At 32.0% G+C, this 15,751-nt stretch overlaps 1 protein-coding gene across 2 annotated transcripts; it reads right to left on the bottom strand.

Moving 5' to 3' along the window:
- Positions 1 to 44: 44 nt before the first annotated feature.
- On the bottom strand, positions 45 to 15,183 carry LOC105322643 (perlucin-like). 2 transcript variants are annotated; one of them, XM_066065273.1, is made up of 4 exons: positions 14,076 to 15,183; positions 9,984 to 10,051; positions 1,622 to 1,712; positions 45 to 476 (listed from the first exon to the last, which is right to left on the bottom strand). In XM_066065273.1, exons 1-4 carry the CDS (start codon positions 14,371 to 14,373, stop codon positions 250 to 252), a joined length of 684 nt encoding a protein of 227 aa, XP_065921345.1. In that variant the 5' UTR covers positions 14,374 to 15,183; the 3' UTR covers positions 45 to 249. The 2 variants fall into 2 exon arrangements, with proteins under 2 accessions (XP_065921345.1, XP_011419778.4); XM_011421476.4 differs by lacking the exons at positions 45 to 476; positions 1,622 to 1,712 and adding exons at positions 8,201 to 8,972; positions 9,515 to 9,605 and having other exon boundaries at positions 14,076 to 15,181.
- Positions 15,184 to 15,751: the final 568 nt, after the last annotated feature.

Below are 15,751 nucleotides of genomic sequence, written 5' to 3'. Positions count from 1 at the left end.
GTGGAGGGATGGGGGAGGTTGCAGACAGCCCTCATGAAAAATTAAAATTTATTAAAGTTATATTTTTCATTAATTCTTTATTTATTTGCATCTTCTAAACGAAGTACAGTACTGCTATCGTGGAAGTTGACAAAACAATTCTATCATATCCTTTATCCTGTATCCTGCATCATATCCTGCAAAATCTATCATATCGTATCGTATCCTATCCTATCCTATCCCATACCATCCATATACGAAGTAATAGTCTCAAAACGCCTTCCTCTCACAAACAAACTGGTGCAGCATACTGCACACGTCGTCACACCACGCGTGATCATACGGGTACGGTTCGTAAAGGCAGAGGCAATTCTGGTTACCGCCGTAGTTGTTCGGTTGCCCTGGATACCAATTCACATATGTGAGCGTCGTGTTTTTCTCCGCCGACAACCACGTGCCCTCCTCGGCGATGTCCGTCGCACCCAACCAGATGTCTTCTATATTTAAGGAATGCATTCAATATTTATTAGTTTTATACGATATGAAATGGTTTTTAGGCAGTTTACGTTTTATATACCGCGAAGCTGCCCTAAACCATTTTATATCGTATAAAACTAACAAATACAGTGGAGCCTCAGTTATCCGGACGCTTTCGTTCCCAAGTCCAATCGTCCGGATAGGTAAAGCATCCGGACATCTGAAATGTGCTCTGCTTTATTTTATTATTTTGTCATGAAATATTAACCGGACAATAATTATAACCGAATCTAGCTAAATTCTTTGTGTCCAAGTGTGATATGTGTGTGATACACTGTTGTTCGCAATTTTCCAATTTTTGAAAGTGATTTTGGAAGTCAGTGTGTTTATACAAGCTACTTATGAGAGTCTAGCGCGTAAAAAAGGTGAGACACTTAATTGACAGGGGTAATCTTTTGTAATAGGTAGAGTATCATCAAATTTTACTGTCCAGTTAAATGAAGCAAGATTAGTAGTAAATCAGTGTTTTGTGGAAAAAACAGACCGTCTGGATCCGGAACGCGGAATTCCGGATAAATGAGACAAAATAACGTATAAAAAAATATGTTCCCAAATAAAATCGTCCGTAACTGAAGGGGGTCCGGTTATCTGGCGTCCGGATATCTGAGGCCCCACTGTATTGAATTTCTTGTATATCATTTAATTTTTGTAATAAGTTGTTAATAAGTTGATAAAATGATAAAAATAGTCATTTGCCCTTTAAAATGACATAATATTGTACAAACGTCAAACGTAACGTTATGCAGATTAATACGTTTTTGACGTTAGTTTAACTGTGACGTAGGCCACATTCTTTATTCGATATGAAACAATTTTCTAGCCAATCAGAAATCGCGTTACAACCAGAATTGAATTATTTGAAAATGACAAACATAATATCATGGCTTCGTAATGATTCACGAAGCACAAATTATCGCGGATATAGATGCCGACTTCATTCACAAAATCAAAATTAATCGAAGATTCAACATTCTGTATTTGTAGTGCAGTAATTATTGGATTATGTATTATCGTAGCTGTGACAACTATTGATGTACGGGAATGTTTATGAAACCAACGTATCATGCTAAAAGTGAGAGAAACAGATATACAATGTATGTTTTACCTTTCAAATGGGAAACGAGACTATGAATGAAATTATCTTCTTCCGGTGATTCAATTTCTGCTAAGTTGGCGCCGATGTTTCTGCACATTACCTGAAAATAAAAACACAAAATACGAATTACTTACGAATTACAAATAACTTACTACATATCCTGTTACGTTTTTATTAGATTGCTTAGACTGACAGAACCGAAAAATTAAAGTATTCATGTCGATCTGAAATTATTCAGTTTATATATATATATATATATATATATATATATATATATATATATATATATATATATATATATATATATATATATAGATTAAACTTTTGAAGACACACAAGAAAAAAACTTCTTCGTATGTATTCGTAATAATTAAAAATTTTAATTTGAAATGTTTTAGAGTACATTTAAAGTTTATTCTATCGGTGTTTAAAAAAAAAAAAAACCAACAGTATCACAAATTGAAATCACGTGGAAACTTAAACGTACGTGTAATAGCAAGTGTCTGGGAAGTCATGCAAAATCTAGTGTTTTGTTGTTGTTTTTTTTTTTTTTGAAAACACAAAGAAAAATAGGCGTACATGTAAACAAATGAATCACTTACTTCTGCTCCATGCCACGTTACAAGATTCATACCAACCCAGTACTGTGAATTCATGAGGTGTATCCACGCTACAAAGTATAACATGAGTTTGAAAATAATTTACCGTGTATGTACCAAGCAATTTGTGACTTTTAACTGATCCAATAACATTCAGCAGATAGTAGTATGAGTTTTTTTTCTTATTTTTAGTCTATGAACTCTGTAAGACAACAGTACTGATGCAGATAAAAGAAAAAAAAATGGTAATGTAAAATAAATTAGAGATTCGATCGTTACATTCATATAATCATAATTTTTAACAAATGTAATTATTTCAATTTGTTTCGTGAAATTTGAACAACAATAAAGAATTTTGATTAACAATTTTTGAAAGCCCTTTCTTTAATTAGAGTTAGACATTCAAATCGTTAATTTTAGATGTTGATGATGTTCATCTTCTTTAATTTGCGCCAGTAACACGGCGATATATATGCTGTGCAAAGTCATTTGATAGTAATTCTCCTGAAGTTTTTTAGTGTAATCTTGATTAATTTTGAGACAAGAATTTTTACACACTGAAAGTCTTACAGATATTGATATAGTAGGTTTTTTTTTAAAGAATTAAATACATTTGAAATCGTACGAACTTGCTGTCAGCTCTGTCCTATGTCGTTACTGCAAACCACATTGTATTCGCGACAACTTTATTTCGCCAACTACTTTTAAAAAAAACTGGTTCGCGGCGACTAATGTTCACGACCAAGGCTTATTAAGACCCGTCTTGTTATCAAAGTTTTCGCGACTAGTTCGCGGCAAGAAATATTCGCGACGACGAGGCCCTCGCGAACCTCGCGAAAATCTTTCGCATGCAAATTAAAGTTGGTTTACAGTACTTGGTATCCAAACACAAATTTTTGTGGGTTTTGTAGGGTGCGTTCTAGTTAGTTAGCGAGATGAACTTTAAATGAATTTTAGATAAATTAAAATGCTTATCAAACATCAAAGAAACAACCCGAGAATTATTTTTTTTCAATAAAAGAACTAAAGAGGGAGTAGTATAGTCGGGAATTTTGATTAAAATTGATAAATTTACAGTTGTTTGCGTTTATAAATAATTTCATTTGTATCCATCGGTCTGGGAATACTTTTTAAGTGTCTTAACAAAAAAAGGCAAATTGTTGACGCTAATGAGTATAAATATTTAAAACTATTGGTTTCCCAAAACATGTTTTCATTATTCGCAAGACAATCCCCATTTGCCCGCTTCATTCATAACAATAAACACTATTGTTCTTACCATTTAAAATATAGGTTACTGCGTTTTTGGTAAAAACTCAACCAACATCTTTATAACCCACTTGGGAAAAAAATAACATTGTAGTAAGGTAAATAATAAATAAGTTGTTTGATCGTTTTGAAATGTGCATGGAATGATATCCGCTTGATGTGACAATTAAAATTCTTTAAGAAGGCCTAATGAAATCACGTATTCTATGTTCAGGCCAATAATCGTTAGAATCTATTGTCAATTTGTCCATCAGCAACGTATTTATAAACGGTTTCTTTTTTTTATGATTTAAGATTCTTTGATGCAAACAAACATCAACAAAAGAATATATAGAGAATAATACATACCCTTTTCCATATCACAGCCAGTATCAGCCCAAGAATCCAATATAAGACCGAGGGCCGAAGTCCCGAGGGATAATAATGATCGAGGGCTGATATTGGGTGTATATGGAAAAAGGGGTATCTATAATTATTTCTATTACATACGTATCAATATTATAAAACGAAAAACATCAACTAGAACAAACTGATTTTAAATATTGTTTTAAAATGTCTGTACAGGTATTTCATAAAAAAGAGATCAAATGTTTTAATTAACGTAGAGATATAGAACTGACATTTCCTCAGATTCAAAAGCTAACTGCTCCAAAACATTTGCTAGAAATTAAAGTTTAAAGTGCACTTAAAAATATCAACTGTTACTAATGGTTAATATTGAATTGAATATATTGAAACATAACTCATTATCTTTTTACAAACTTATTATTTACTAGCATCATTGATAACGAGTTAAAAAGAAATGGTTTTGTCAAAGAACAACAATTATTGTCGATTACAGAAACAAAATGATTTATAACGCGTTTATATACATTATTTCTTTACGATTTTCGATGGCATATCAGAAAACAGATCACATTTAGTACTATTGCAATTAAATATTCATACAAAAAAATTCTTGACCATTTATACTAATGAGAAAAACAAAATATAACCCGTCTTCTTGGTTTTGTTTAGACTATTGTACCCAAGAAGATGATATTTTTAATCTTGACCATTTAGTAAATATATACTTGCGTCAAAACTGAGTAAACACGTTTTGTTTGTTTCTTTTTCTGATATCAAATGTCTATTGTAGGAGGAAGTGATGTCATTCATTCAGCCGAACAGTGACTCATAGATAACGACCATTTTACCAAATGACACTCCCTACCAATACGTTCTATGTCAAGTCCATTTAGTCAAAGGTTTAAGAGGGCTTGATGGCGGTGGCCATTTTGGGACTATATTAGCCTCCTTTTTAGAAGAGCTCCATACGATAATACAAGAAAATACCAAAATTTGATAAAGTAAAGTTCCTTATATTACGCGAGTACTTAATTCCGCGATCCCACTGCTTTTAATCAAATCGCGAGAACTCTCAACTCTCAACTCTAAAAGAATAATGGCTGGCTTTTGAAATTCGCGAAGGGTGCTTTTTGCGATTTTACGCGGATATTAATTCCTTGCATCTTATTAGGAATCTACAGTATGTTTTTTTTTCTATATCAAATTAAAGTTTATAGCTTAGCAAGCATATCTTAAAATTAAGGTAGATTTTATGGTTAGTTTTGTTGACCCTCTAGCCTCCTTAAGAAAGGTAGCAAAAAAGGACTACATGGCCTATATCTGCCAATACAATCACATGGGAAAATGTTATGATGGCTATATCTGTCACCTAATTCATTACAATATTTTATTTAATAGAATATTTTTGAAATAAATACAGTAACTTGTTCAATCTTTTCAGCTGACATGAAATTAGCTCAACAGTTTACGATGTTTTTTGTATAACCTAACTCAGGAACTAGACAACTGTCTATTCAAATGTTTTTATCGTCGTACATTTATTAAATAATCTGAATAGTCAACAATAAATTTAACGATTCTATCTACCTGAAAGTGTAAAGTACGAATATTAAGTTAAACCATTACAAGTTAAAATAGAAGACCTAAAATATCTAAGCTCCAAAATTTGAATATAATCTGTATCTCTGAACAAAGCTTATCTTTCAAATAGATGAAAATAGTCTGAAAATGGCCACGGCGATGCATTTGTACATTTCTCTAAATAAATGTTCAATAGTTACGTACATGTTCGGTAGTACTCCCACCCTGCATCGTCAACAAGTGTACTCTCAAGTCTACAAAATGTATGGACGCGACATTTGTTAACCATAGAGCTGAATCCGAAACATCCGCAGTCTACTTGCCAACAAAGAATAGTGCACCTTATAATTGAGGAACAGTTGACTTCTAATAGTAAATTGTCAACCACCTGCTTATTGACAAACTCCTGCTCAGCTCTATATTGTAGAAAAGAGGTATCTTCCAAATACACTTCATACATACAGAAAAATAAAAATAAGTAGATGTTCCTCATGAAATACATCTCAGAGAATTGTTTAAATTGGTCCTGGCGGTTTGCTCTTTATTAGGTTTATACTGAAACTAAATGCCTTATAAGTGTTGCCTAGTGACATGCTTATCCTACTTGTGAATGCAAATGAATAATACACTTGTGAATGCAAATAAATAATGCAATTCAATTAGAAATCAAAAGACTTTTAAAATTTGTGTATAGAAGATGGTCATTTGACATTGGCTGCAAATACAAAACTTGCATAATACTTTTTATCCCAAAAAATCAAGACCACCTAAAAAGAACAAATCGACCCTGCTTTATGAATGACAGATATATAAATTAGATACGTTTTGAACGATTACTGAATCATGCAAAAAAATTGCTTAAAGTGTATTGTTAAAGAAAAGCAGGTAACAGATGTAAACTGTTTATGATACAACTTTTATTTATTTTTTTAATTTTTAATAAAGCAAAGACATAGCTGGATCATAAACAAAGTTTTGTGGCGTTCCGAAATAGTAAGGAACAAACTAATATTGCATTAAGTAGGTAAAGTGTACTTCCACACAAAATTCTTCAGCATATATAAAAAAAAAAATTAAAACGTGATTTAAATCATTATGTAACTGTTTTTATAAATCTCAATTCAAATACATGAAAATGATGTCCTTAGTTATGAAACGATTAATTAAAAACTTACACAAAGCTCTCACTACATATACTGGCAACAATTTCTAACGCCCCACTCTTATTTTTTATTTAGTTACAAAACTTTATCATCAGTTTTTAAGTCGTTTTTGTTGAAACGCGTGATCGATATGTTTCCCGGATATGTTTTTCAAAAGAATCCATTTTGATCGATTCCCTATCTTTAACCGATTGTAAAAAACATGAAAATATTTTTTTTTTAAAAGTGGCACAGGCATGTCTGCCCAAGAACCATCAAAATCAATTAACGTGGTTCAAGCAGAGCTCGGTGCACATTTGGTTTGTTTATTTTCACTATATTTGCCGTATTTACTTCTAACCTTTAAAAATTAAGTCCTAAACAATACAACAGATTTTCCTAATTCATAATTCTCATCACAGATTTGAGTTAAATTTTTTTGTTACAGACACCGCTTAATCATTTTGACCGGAAGTTCATTGCAACAAAAATGGTTAGGACTCACCACGAAGTCCAGAACGTCATGTAACAACACGTCAACATGACCGCTACATAAGGGAAACTCACCTTTCTGATACATGTAGATACAGTACAGCACGTCAACCTACCCCAATAGTGGCGCGAGAATTCAGCTACCTTGCTCATGACAAACAGTATCAGTTAAAGTTTATTTAACGCTAGATGAGGCTCTACAACTGAAATGTTTTGGCGAGGAAATCAAATGATTTTATTAAAACATCAATACGGGCAATCATATTCCTTTAAAATATAATGAACATATGCGCAATGAAGTCAAAACGTGGGGAGTGAGATACCTGAAGAGTTTATGACCACCTTTGTTATTAGTTTATCTCACTTGTCAGGTGAGACATTTAGTTAACATTTAAAAATAATTCCGACAAGAAAACATATTTTCCCATAAAAAAATTATTTTTCTTTTAGGATATTTAAAATTATAATTAAAATTCCAAAAGAAATTTAAATTCTGATAGAATTAAAACAGAAATCCTTTAGGGTGTTTAAATCCGATAGAATATCTTCATTTCCTATTGGAAAACCTACCTGTCTGAATCTTTGGAAAATATAATTCCTATAGGATTTTTTGAACATCCTACATGTATATATGATTTTCAATATTTTATAAAGAAAAATTAGATCATATATGAAAATTATTATTTTTCTATGTGATATTTATTATCTCGCCTGTCAGGTGAAACACACTAAAAAACAAAATAAGTTATATATACTCTTTAGACAACGGTCTATCATTTGGTATCTACCTTGGCACTGGCATTATTATCCGGCACAATGTTTAAAGCAACTTCAATTAAGTAGATTGATTATTTATTTTGACAACTTTAGATCTCTGAAAAATTGTACTTTGGGTCGCGGACTCAGTATTCAACTGTGACTGTGATATTGCTTTGATATTGTGATATTGATTTGTGATCTGTGATATTGATTTGTGATGAGCAAAATAAACTTAAGTAGATAACTGCCAATCCTGTTTTCAAAGTCACTTTATTTGCTTTGATATGCATAGAAAGTATGTAGTTTCCTTACATAGACACATAAAACGTGAGGTTTTTCCATCATTTAATTGCATGTGAAGTATAACACTAGGACAAAAAAAAAATGTTTGAAAGCTTCTTATTATTCATCAAATAAAATATAAGATAAAACTAAATTATTTAAATTTTCCTTGACCCAAGTGCCGAGGGAAACACTCTTTTATAAATATTATCAACGATTCTTAAAAATAAATTCATATGACGTGCAGATCTTGGGGAGGGGTGGTCCAGACCGCCTACATGGAAAATTAAAATTCCTTAAATTTACATAAAAAAGTACCAAAATATACCTTGGAACCCTCTTCCCCTTTCGACAAACTCCACTCTCTCCCCCCTCCCGATAAGAGATTTCTAGACTCGAGCATGCTTATAAATAAATTATAAAGTAAATAAATAACAGTACATGACATGAACTTGTAGGGAAATTGTTAACAAACCCATCAACTTAAAATTTGAAAAGAAAATTAAACAATATTTTTCAAACGACAACAACAACAAATAAAATAAAACCTCAACCCCCCTCCCCCTATTAAAAAATACAGAAAACAAAAAAAACCCCACAAAACCAAGAAACCGTGACCAGCCCTTTGAATTTCATGTAGGAGGGTCATTTAATCGAAGTAATAGTCTCAAAACGCCTTCCTCTCACAGATGTACTGGTACAGCTTACTGCAGTCCTCATCACACCAAGTATGATTAAACGGCCCGTACAAAGAGAGGCAATTCTGGTTGCCATCATTATTGTTTGGTTGCCCTGGATACCAATTCACGTACGTGAGTGTCGTGTTTTTCTCCGCCGACAACCACGTGTCCTCCTCCGCGATGTCCGTCGCACCCAACCAGACGCTCTCTATTTTAAAATAAATCAAACAAGACCTTTATCTTACCATATCACGGACTGTGGAATCATTTAAATTCGCGCGAACTAATATTCGTGGATTGTAGATTTTTTTGCTTTATCTTGAGGATTTAATTCCGTCGGTTTTCTGTAACAAGACTTCGTCTTTTAATATTTGTTTTCGTCGAGGATGTAAAACCAAACTCACAAATACCTCGAAATTTTAGCTAACACGAATTCTAATGATTCAACAGTATAATTAAAACTCCATCCTCCCTCTAATATGGCTTTGTCGAATATTCTAACTTCGCTTATGCGACTAATAAATAAAAAAAAACCACAATGTCGTAACTTCGTAATTATTTACGAAGCACCAATTATCGCGGATGTAGTTGCCGAAATCATTCATAAAATCAAGATTAATCGAAATTTTGTATTTGTAATGACGTTTTTAATTGATTACTATTATCATAAATGTTACGACAATGGATGCACATGGATTTTTATGAAATCATTGGTTAAGTGAAAGAAACAGAATACTAGACCTGTTTTACCTGTCAAATTGAAAACGAGGCTTTCAATGAAATCATCTTCTTCCGGTGATTCAATTTCTACTAAGTTGGCACCAATGTTGCTGCATATTACCTGAAAAAAAAACCCCGTATACGATGAGCTTCAAATAACTTACTACACAACATATTACGTTTACTTAGATAGCAAAGACTGAGAGAACCGAAAAATCAAACTATTTATGTCGCTTAAAATTATTCAGTGTGTATATTAAACATTAGAAGACACCCAAGAAAGAAGAAAAAAATTCTTCGTATGTATTTGTGTCTTATAATAAATTTTATTTTTGAAATGTTTTAATGTACTTGAAAAGTGAATTCTATCGGTGTTTTGAAAAAAAAAAATAGTTTCACACGTACGTGTACTAGCAGCTGTCTGGAAACTCATGCAAAAACTAATGTATTTTTTTTTGAAGGCTCAAAAAGGGTACATGTAAACAAATGAATCACTCACTTCTGCTCCATGCCACGTTACAAGATCCTTACCAACCCAGTACTGTGAATTCATGAACTCTATCCACGCTACAAATTATAACACGAGTTTGAAATTCAGTAATCTTGATTGTACCAAGCAGTTTGTGACTTTAAACTGACCCCCCCCCCCCAAAAAAAAATAATCAGCAGACATTTTAAATAGTTTTAAATATTGGATAGTATGTATTTATATTTTGAATTTAGCCTATGAAATCTTTAAGATTACAAAACGAATAAAGATAAAAGAAAAACTGTATTGCAAAAAAAAAAAAAATAATTCAATCGCCATGTGCATATAATCATTATCTAAACAATTGAATTACGTACAATTGGTGAAGTTAAATTTAAAGAACAATTGAAAAGATTGATTATTATATAATAACCATTTCTGAAAGCCCTTTGTTTAATCATAGTTGAACATTGAAATCGTTAATTATGAATGTTGTACACCCATTCTGTCCTATGATTAGTTACTGCAAATCAAATTTTATTTGCGACAACTTTATTTCGCGATTTCTTTCCGATAAACTGGTTTGCGACGACTGATGTTCGCGACAAAGCCTTATTTAGATTGGTCTTGTTATAACAGTCATTCGACAACGACAAATGGTTTGCGGCGAGAAATATCCGCAAAGACGAGGCTCTCGCAAACCTCGCGAAAAATTCCCGCACGCGAATAAAATTTGTTTACAGTACTTGGTATCCAAATAGAAATCTTTACGTTTTTTGTAGGTTGTGCCTAAAACACACGAGGTTTACTTTGAAATAATTTAGATCAAATAATAAAAAGTTAATAAAACATCAAACAAACAACACATAACTTCTTTTTGAAAAAAAAGAAATTAAGATGTAGCATATTCCGCAATTTTGATTTACATTTTTCACTTTACAATTATTTGCGCTGATAAATGATATCATATTTAATTCATCAGTCTGAAAATAATTTTTAAGCTGTCTAAACAGCATAAAACGCAAAATAAAATGTTGGCTACAGCGTATGAATATTTAAAAGAATCGATTTTCAAAAAAAAAAAAAAAAAATACTCATTATTCGCAAGACAATCCCTCTTTCCCCGCTCCACTACTTTAAATATACAATATACATGAATTGTTTTTATCATTAAAAATATAGGTTACTGCGTTTTTGGTAAAACATCAACCAACATATTGATAATCCATTTGGGAAATAAATAGCCATGTAGTAGAGTAATTATTAATCAGTTGTTTGATCGTTTTGAAATATGCATGGAATGATATCATCTTAATGTGACCATTAAAATTCTCTTGAATGGCTTAATGATGAAATCACGTATTCTTTTTTCAGGTCTTCACTCGTTAAACTCTCTTAGTCAATTTTACCATCAGCAACACATTTATAAACTATTTTTTTAAATGATTCAAAATAATTCTTTGATGCAAACAAATATCAACCAAAGAATATATACATGTATTTGTTTGTAGGTGATACGTGCAAATAAGTACTAGTTTATCGATGGAGAATGTTTCTTATCAAATCCCCCAAAAAGATACCACATAAAATTCATATTACTGCCAGCTTGTATTATGTATTTAAGCAACACACTATTTCAATAAATGAGGAAACCTGATGAGTATTCAGACACTTATTGAAAAACTGTGTTGGATCAAACACATAGACTTCTACCTTTTAGTCCAACGGTAGCTGAATTGGATACCTATATTAATATTATACAATTATTTAATGCTTGAGCAGTCGATAGACCCGAATATTTTTCCCAAGGTGCAGGGAACAGCTCAGTATGATCTATTGCCCGAGGCCAACGGAAAAAAATTCGGGTCTATTGACTGTTCAAGCATTAAATAAATGTTTTATTACCTAATTCCGTTTTTAGTATTTTGTGTTTACAATTATAAATTACAGATCGAAGGTTTTCATATCATTAAGATAAATTTTAAGAACAATTGTAAAATAAACATAATAAAGTTATCTTTTAATCTTATAGAAGTTTCACTTTTTCTAAAATGCGTTGCCGGTCCAATAGATCGCAGTCTATTGACCGGCGGTCCAATAGATCACAGTCTATTGACCGGCGGTCTAATAGATCGCAGTCTATTGACCGGCAGTTCAATAGATCACTTGCAAATCTGAATACACATACAAAATAGACGAAAATATTTAATTTGTAATAAAACAACAAAATCCCTTTGATTAGGTAATAAAATCATATATTGTCAACCTATCACATCGCCGCATTTGATCGTTACAATATATCGCAACACACTGCATTTAATCGTTCCTATCAGTACCCAATCTTGATGATCTGGGACAATCTTGGAGGAGACGATATTATCACGCAGCACTGCGTTTAATTACGGTCAACAATATAGATATACTGTCGTAATCCATCATGGCTTATTACGGGATCACCTTCATCTTCTTATTCGATCGTGAAAAGCTATTGTCAGCATTATTTTGCCCTATTGCAGCTAAGCTTGTTGGATCGTGATGAACGCGTCTTAACTTAAAGAAACGTATCTGCACGATCACAAGCGTCCTATGTCGCGATGTTGGGATCAGATCGAGAACCAATCAGACATTTTATCTTGACTTTCTTATAAGAACACATTTTATAGTATCTAAACGGGCAAATCGATCTTGACCTTACAGTATGAAAACTCAAAAAATTGCATGAAAATGAATCGACCCGTCTTTTTGGTTTTGTTCGCACTATCCAAGAAGATAATAACTCTGTTTTCTTGACAACATAGTATTAACAAAATATCTTAAACATAACAAAGCAACATCGAGAAGAAAAAAAACCCATTGACAGTGTACAAAATATACGGCAATGTAGTAATGATATATGATTGCATAAAAACTGAGTAAACATGTTTTGTTCGTTTTTTCCTCCTGATACTTTTATTACAGGATGGAATTATGTCACTCACTTAGACACAAAGTGGCTAAAAGGTAACGGACATGTTACCATATGGCACATTTCTACCAATCAGGTGTATACCAAGAACATCCAGTCAAAGATTTTGGAGGGCTCAATGGACGTGGCCATTTTAAGATCTAGACTATATCGGTCTCCTATTAAGAAGACTCAAGAAGAGCTTTATATTAAATATAGGAAAATGCCAAAATAAAAAAAAAATATGGATTTTTAAAAATATAATTATAGTTTATAGCTCAACAAAATATAGCTTAAAATTTAAGGTAGATCTGATGGTTAGTTTTGTTGACCATCCAGCCTCCTTAAGGTACTTCACTACACCGATACTTATACTTTTTAAGACACTACGTCACAAGATGGCGATTTAAATGTTTTGTTAAACTGTTTCTATCAATCGATTCAGATGTATATCGTCATAGCCCAGTGGTTAAAGTATCAGGCTTGTGAACCGCAGGTCATGAGTTCGAATCCACCTGGGGCTTTTGTTAATGTTTACTGAATGAAATTTTAAAAATATCATTTTTTATCTAAAATTGCAGATTTGTTCGCCTATTTGACATAAATACTTCTTATCCATAATGCTATCTATCATGATCAAGTAATTTACTGTTGATTTGAGAAACTATTTTATGATGTAGTGAGGCACTTTAAGAAAGGTAGCAAAAAAGGACTACATGGCTTATATCTGCCAATACAATCACATGGGAAAATGTTATAAAGGCTATATTTGTTACCTAATTCATTTTAATATTCATAAAATATGTTTGAATTAAATACAATAACTTTTCCAGTCGTTTCCGCTGACTTGAAATTAAGTAAATGGTTCACAACTATTTTGGATAACCTAACACAGGCCATGGTCTATTTAAATACCCGCAATTTACTTGTAATATATTTATTTAAGAGTATGAATTATCAACAGTTTAACCATTCCGTCTACCTTAAAGTTTAAGAAATGGGTGTTTAGTTAAAGCGTAATTAGTTAAAATAGAAGACCTAAAATATTTTAGCTTTAAAATTTGAATATATTATGTATCTTTGATCAAAGCTTTTTTTTTTTAAAATGAAACGACTATTATAAAATAAAATTGCCACGATGGTACATTCACCTTAATAAATTGTTAATAATTACTTACAGGTTCGGTAGTACTCCCACCCTGTATCGTCAACAAGGGTACTCTCAAGTCTACAAAAGGTATGGACGCGACATTTGTGAACCATGGAGTTGAATCCGAAACATCCGCAGTCCAACTGTCTACAGAGAACAGTGCACGTTAAAGTTGAATGACAGTTGACTTCTGATAGTACATTGTCAAGCACCTGCTTATTGACAAACTCCTGCTCAGCTTTATATTGTCGAGAAAAAGTACCTTCCAAATGCACTCCATACATACAGAAAAATGAAAATGAGAAGATGTTTCTCATAAAATACATATCACAGAATTGGTTGAATTGGTCCTGATGGTTCTTAAAAATGATTTGTTCTTAATAATGGTTTTACTCAAACGTCAGGCCTTATAAGTGTTGCCTACTTGTGAAGGCAAATAAATAATGCAATTCAATTAGAAATCAGCAGACTTCTAGAAAGAAATAAAATTTTGAATACTTAAATGCTTTTAACATGGTGTGAATAGATGATAAAATTCCCACATTTAATTCATGAGCAAAGTGATTTGTCATTGGTTGAGAATACAAAACAAGTCTTGTATAATACATTTTACCAAATAATTCAGAGCCACTTAAAGAACATGTCGATTTTGCTTTAATAATGGCAAAATTATCAATACGATTCGTTGGAAATGATCACTGAATCATACAAAAACATCGCTTAAATTGTTTAAAGAGAGGCAGATACTTGAAGCAAATGTAAACTACAGTTTTTTAAATTTATTTTGTCAATTTTTTAATAAAACAAAGACATAGCTGAACCATTAAATTCCGTTTTGATACTTTCCGAATAGAATGGAACGATTTAAGTTTACGTTTAGTAGGCAACGTGTACTTCCGAGCGAAATTCTTCAAGCTGCATAGCCCGATTGTTTTAGCTATTACAGTATCAAATAATTTTCCATAAAAAACAATTTTCTTAAAAACTTATAAACTTTCGCCTTTTTAGTCCAGCAGAATCGGTCTCCTTTCAAAGAGAGAATTATTTAAAGTAAAGAAAAAAGTGTCTTCATGGGATAAAAAAAAAGAGAAAAAAGAAACAAAAATCAAAATGCATCATAGGAATGTTTAGGAAAGGGAACCAGCTGCATGTTATGCATCAATGGTAAAAAAAAAAAAGACTTCAGAAATAATAGTGAACAAAATGAACGCAGGTTTATTTTTGATTTGCGAGAACTTTACCCGTATTAAAAGCGATGTCAAAGTCGTAATAAAAAATTCCCGCCTCGACATAAAGGACGAATATTAATGAGGCGAAAAAACGCAATACCCGTTTTAGGTCGTTTGTTTTGTATAAAAAAAAGTACATTATTTTTTTTTTCATTGAAATATGATTAAGTGACGGTAAAAACTACTGCAATGTATGTTATTATACACCTACTTAGCATAACTATGGTTTAAAAACATACACAAAATTTGATGTAAAATCGGACCAAGCAGCTTTGAGCATACATGGAAAAACAAAACATGATGAAAATCATTATTTAACTGTAAAAATAAATCTCCATTCAAATACATCAAAATAATGTTCCTTAGTTATAAGACTATTAATCAAACATTTACAAAAACAGTGCTGAATGTAATGTGTTCGCAAGTAGTAAAGTTTGTCGGATGCCTCATAAGGGCGCATAGCTGTGATCGACTG

Source organism: Magallana gigas, chromosome 1 (assembly GCF_963853765.1).
Source record: "Magallana gigas chromosome 1, xbMagGiga1.1, whole genome shotgun sequence".
NCBI lineage: Eukaryota > Metazoa > Mollusca > Bivalvia > Ostreida > Ostreidae > Magallana > Magallana gigas.
The sequence above is the reverse complement of the archived record's forward strand: the minus strand, read 5'-3'. Positions and strand labels throughout refer to the sequence as shown.

What these genes read in the sequence shown, in the direction of transcription:
- LOC105322643 (XM_066065273.1), bottom strand. Translation starts at nt 14,373, where the DNA reads ATGTATTTTATGAGAAACATCTTCTCATTTTCATTTTTCTGTATGTAT. An exon ending in GTGGGAGTACTACCGAACCT is followed by an intron (nt 10,052 to 14,075) that starts GTAAGTAATTAT and finishes TATAATTTGTAG; the next exon opens with CGTGGATAGAGTTCATGAAT. An exon ending in TAACGTGGCATGGAGCAGAA is followed by an intron (nt 1,713 to 9,983) that starts GTGAGTGATTCA and finishes TTTTATTTTCAG; the next exon opens with GTAATGTGCAGAAACATCGG.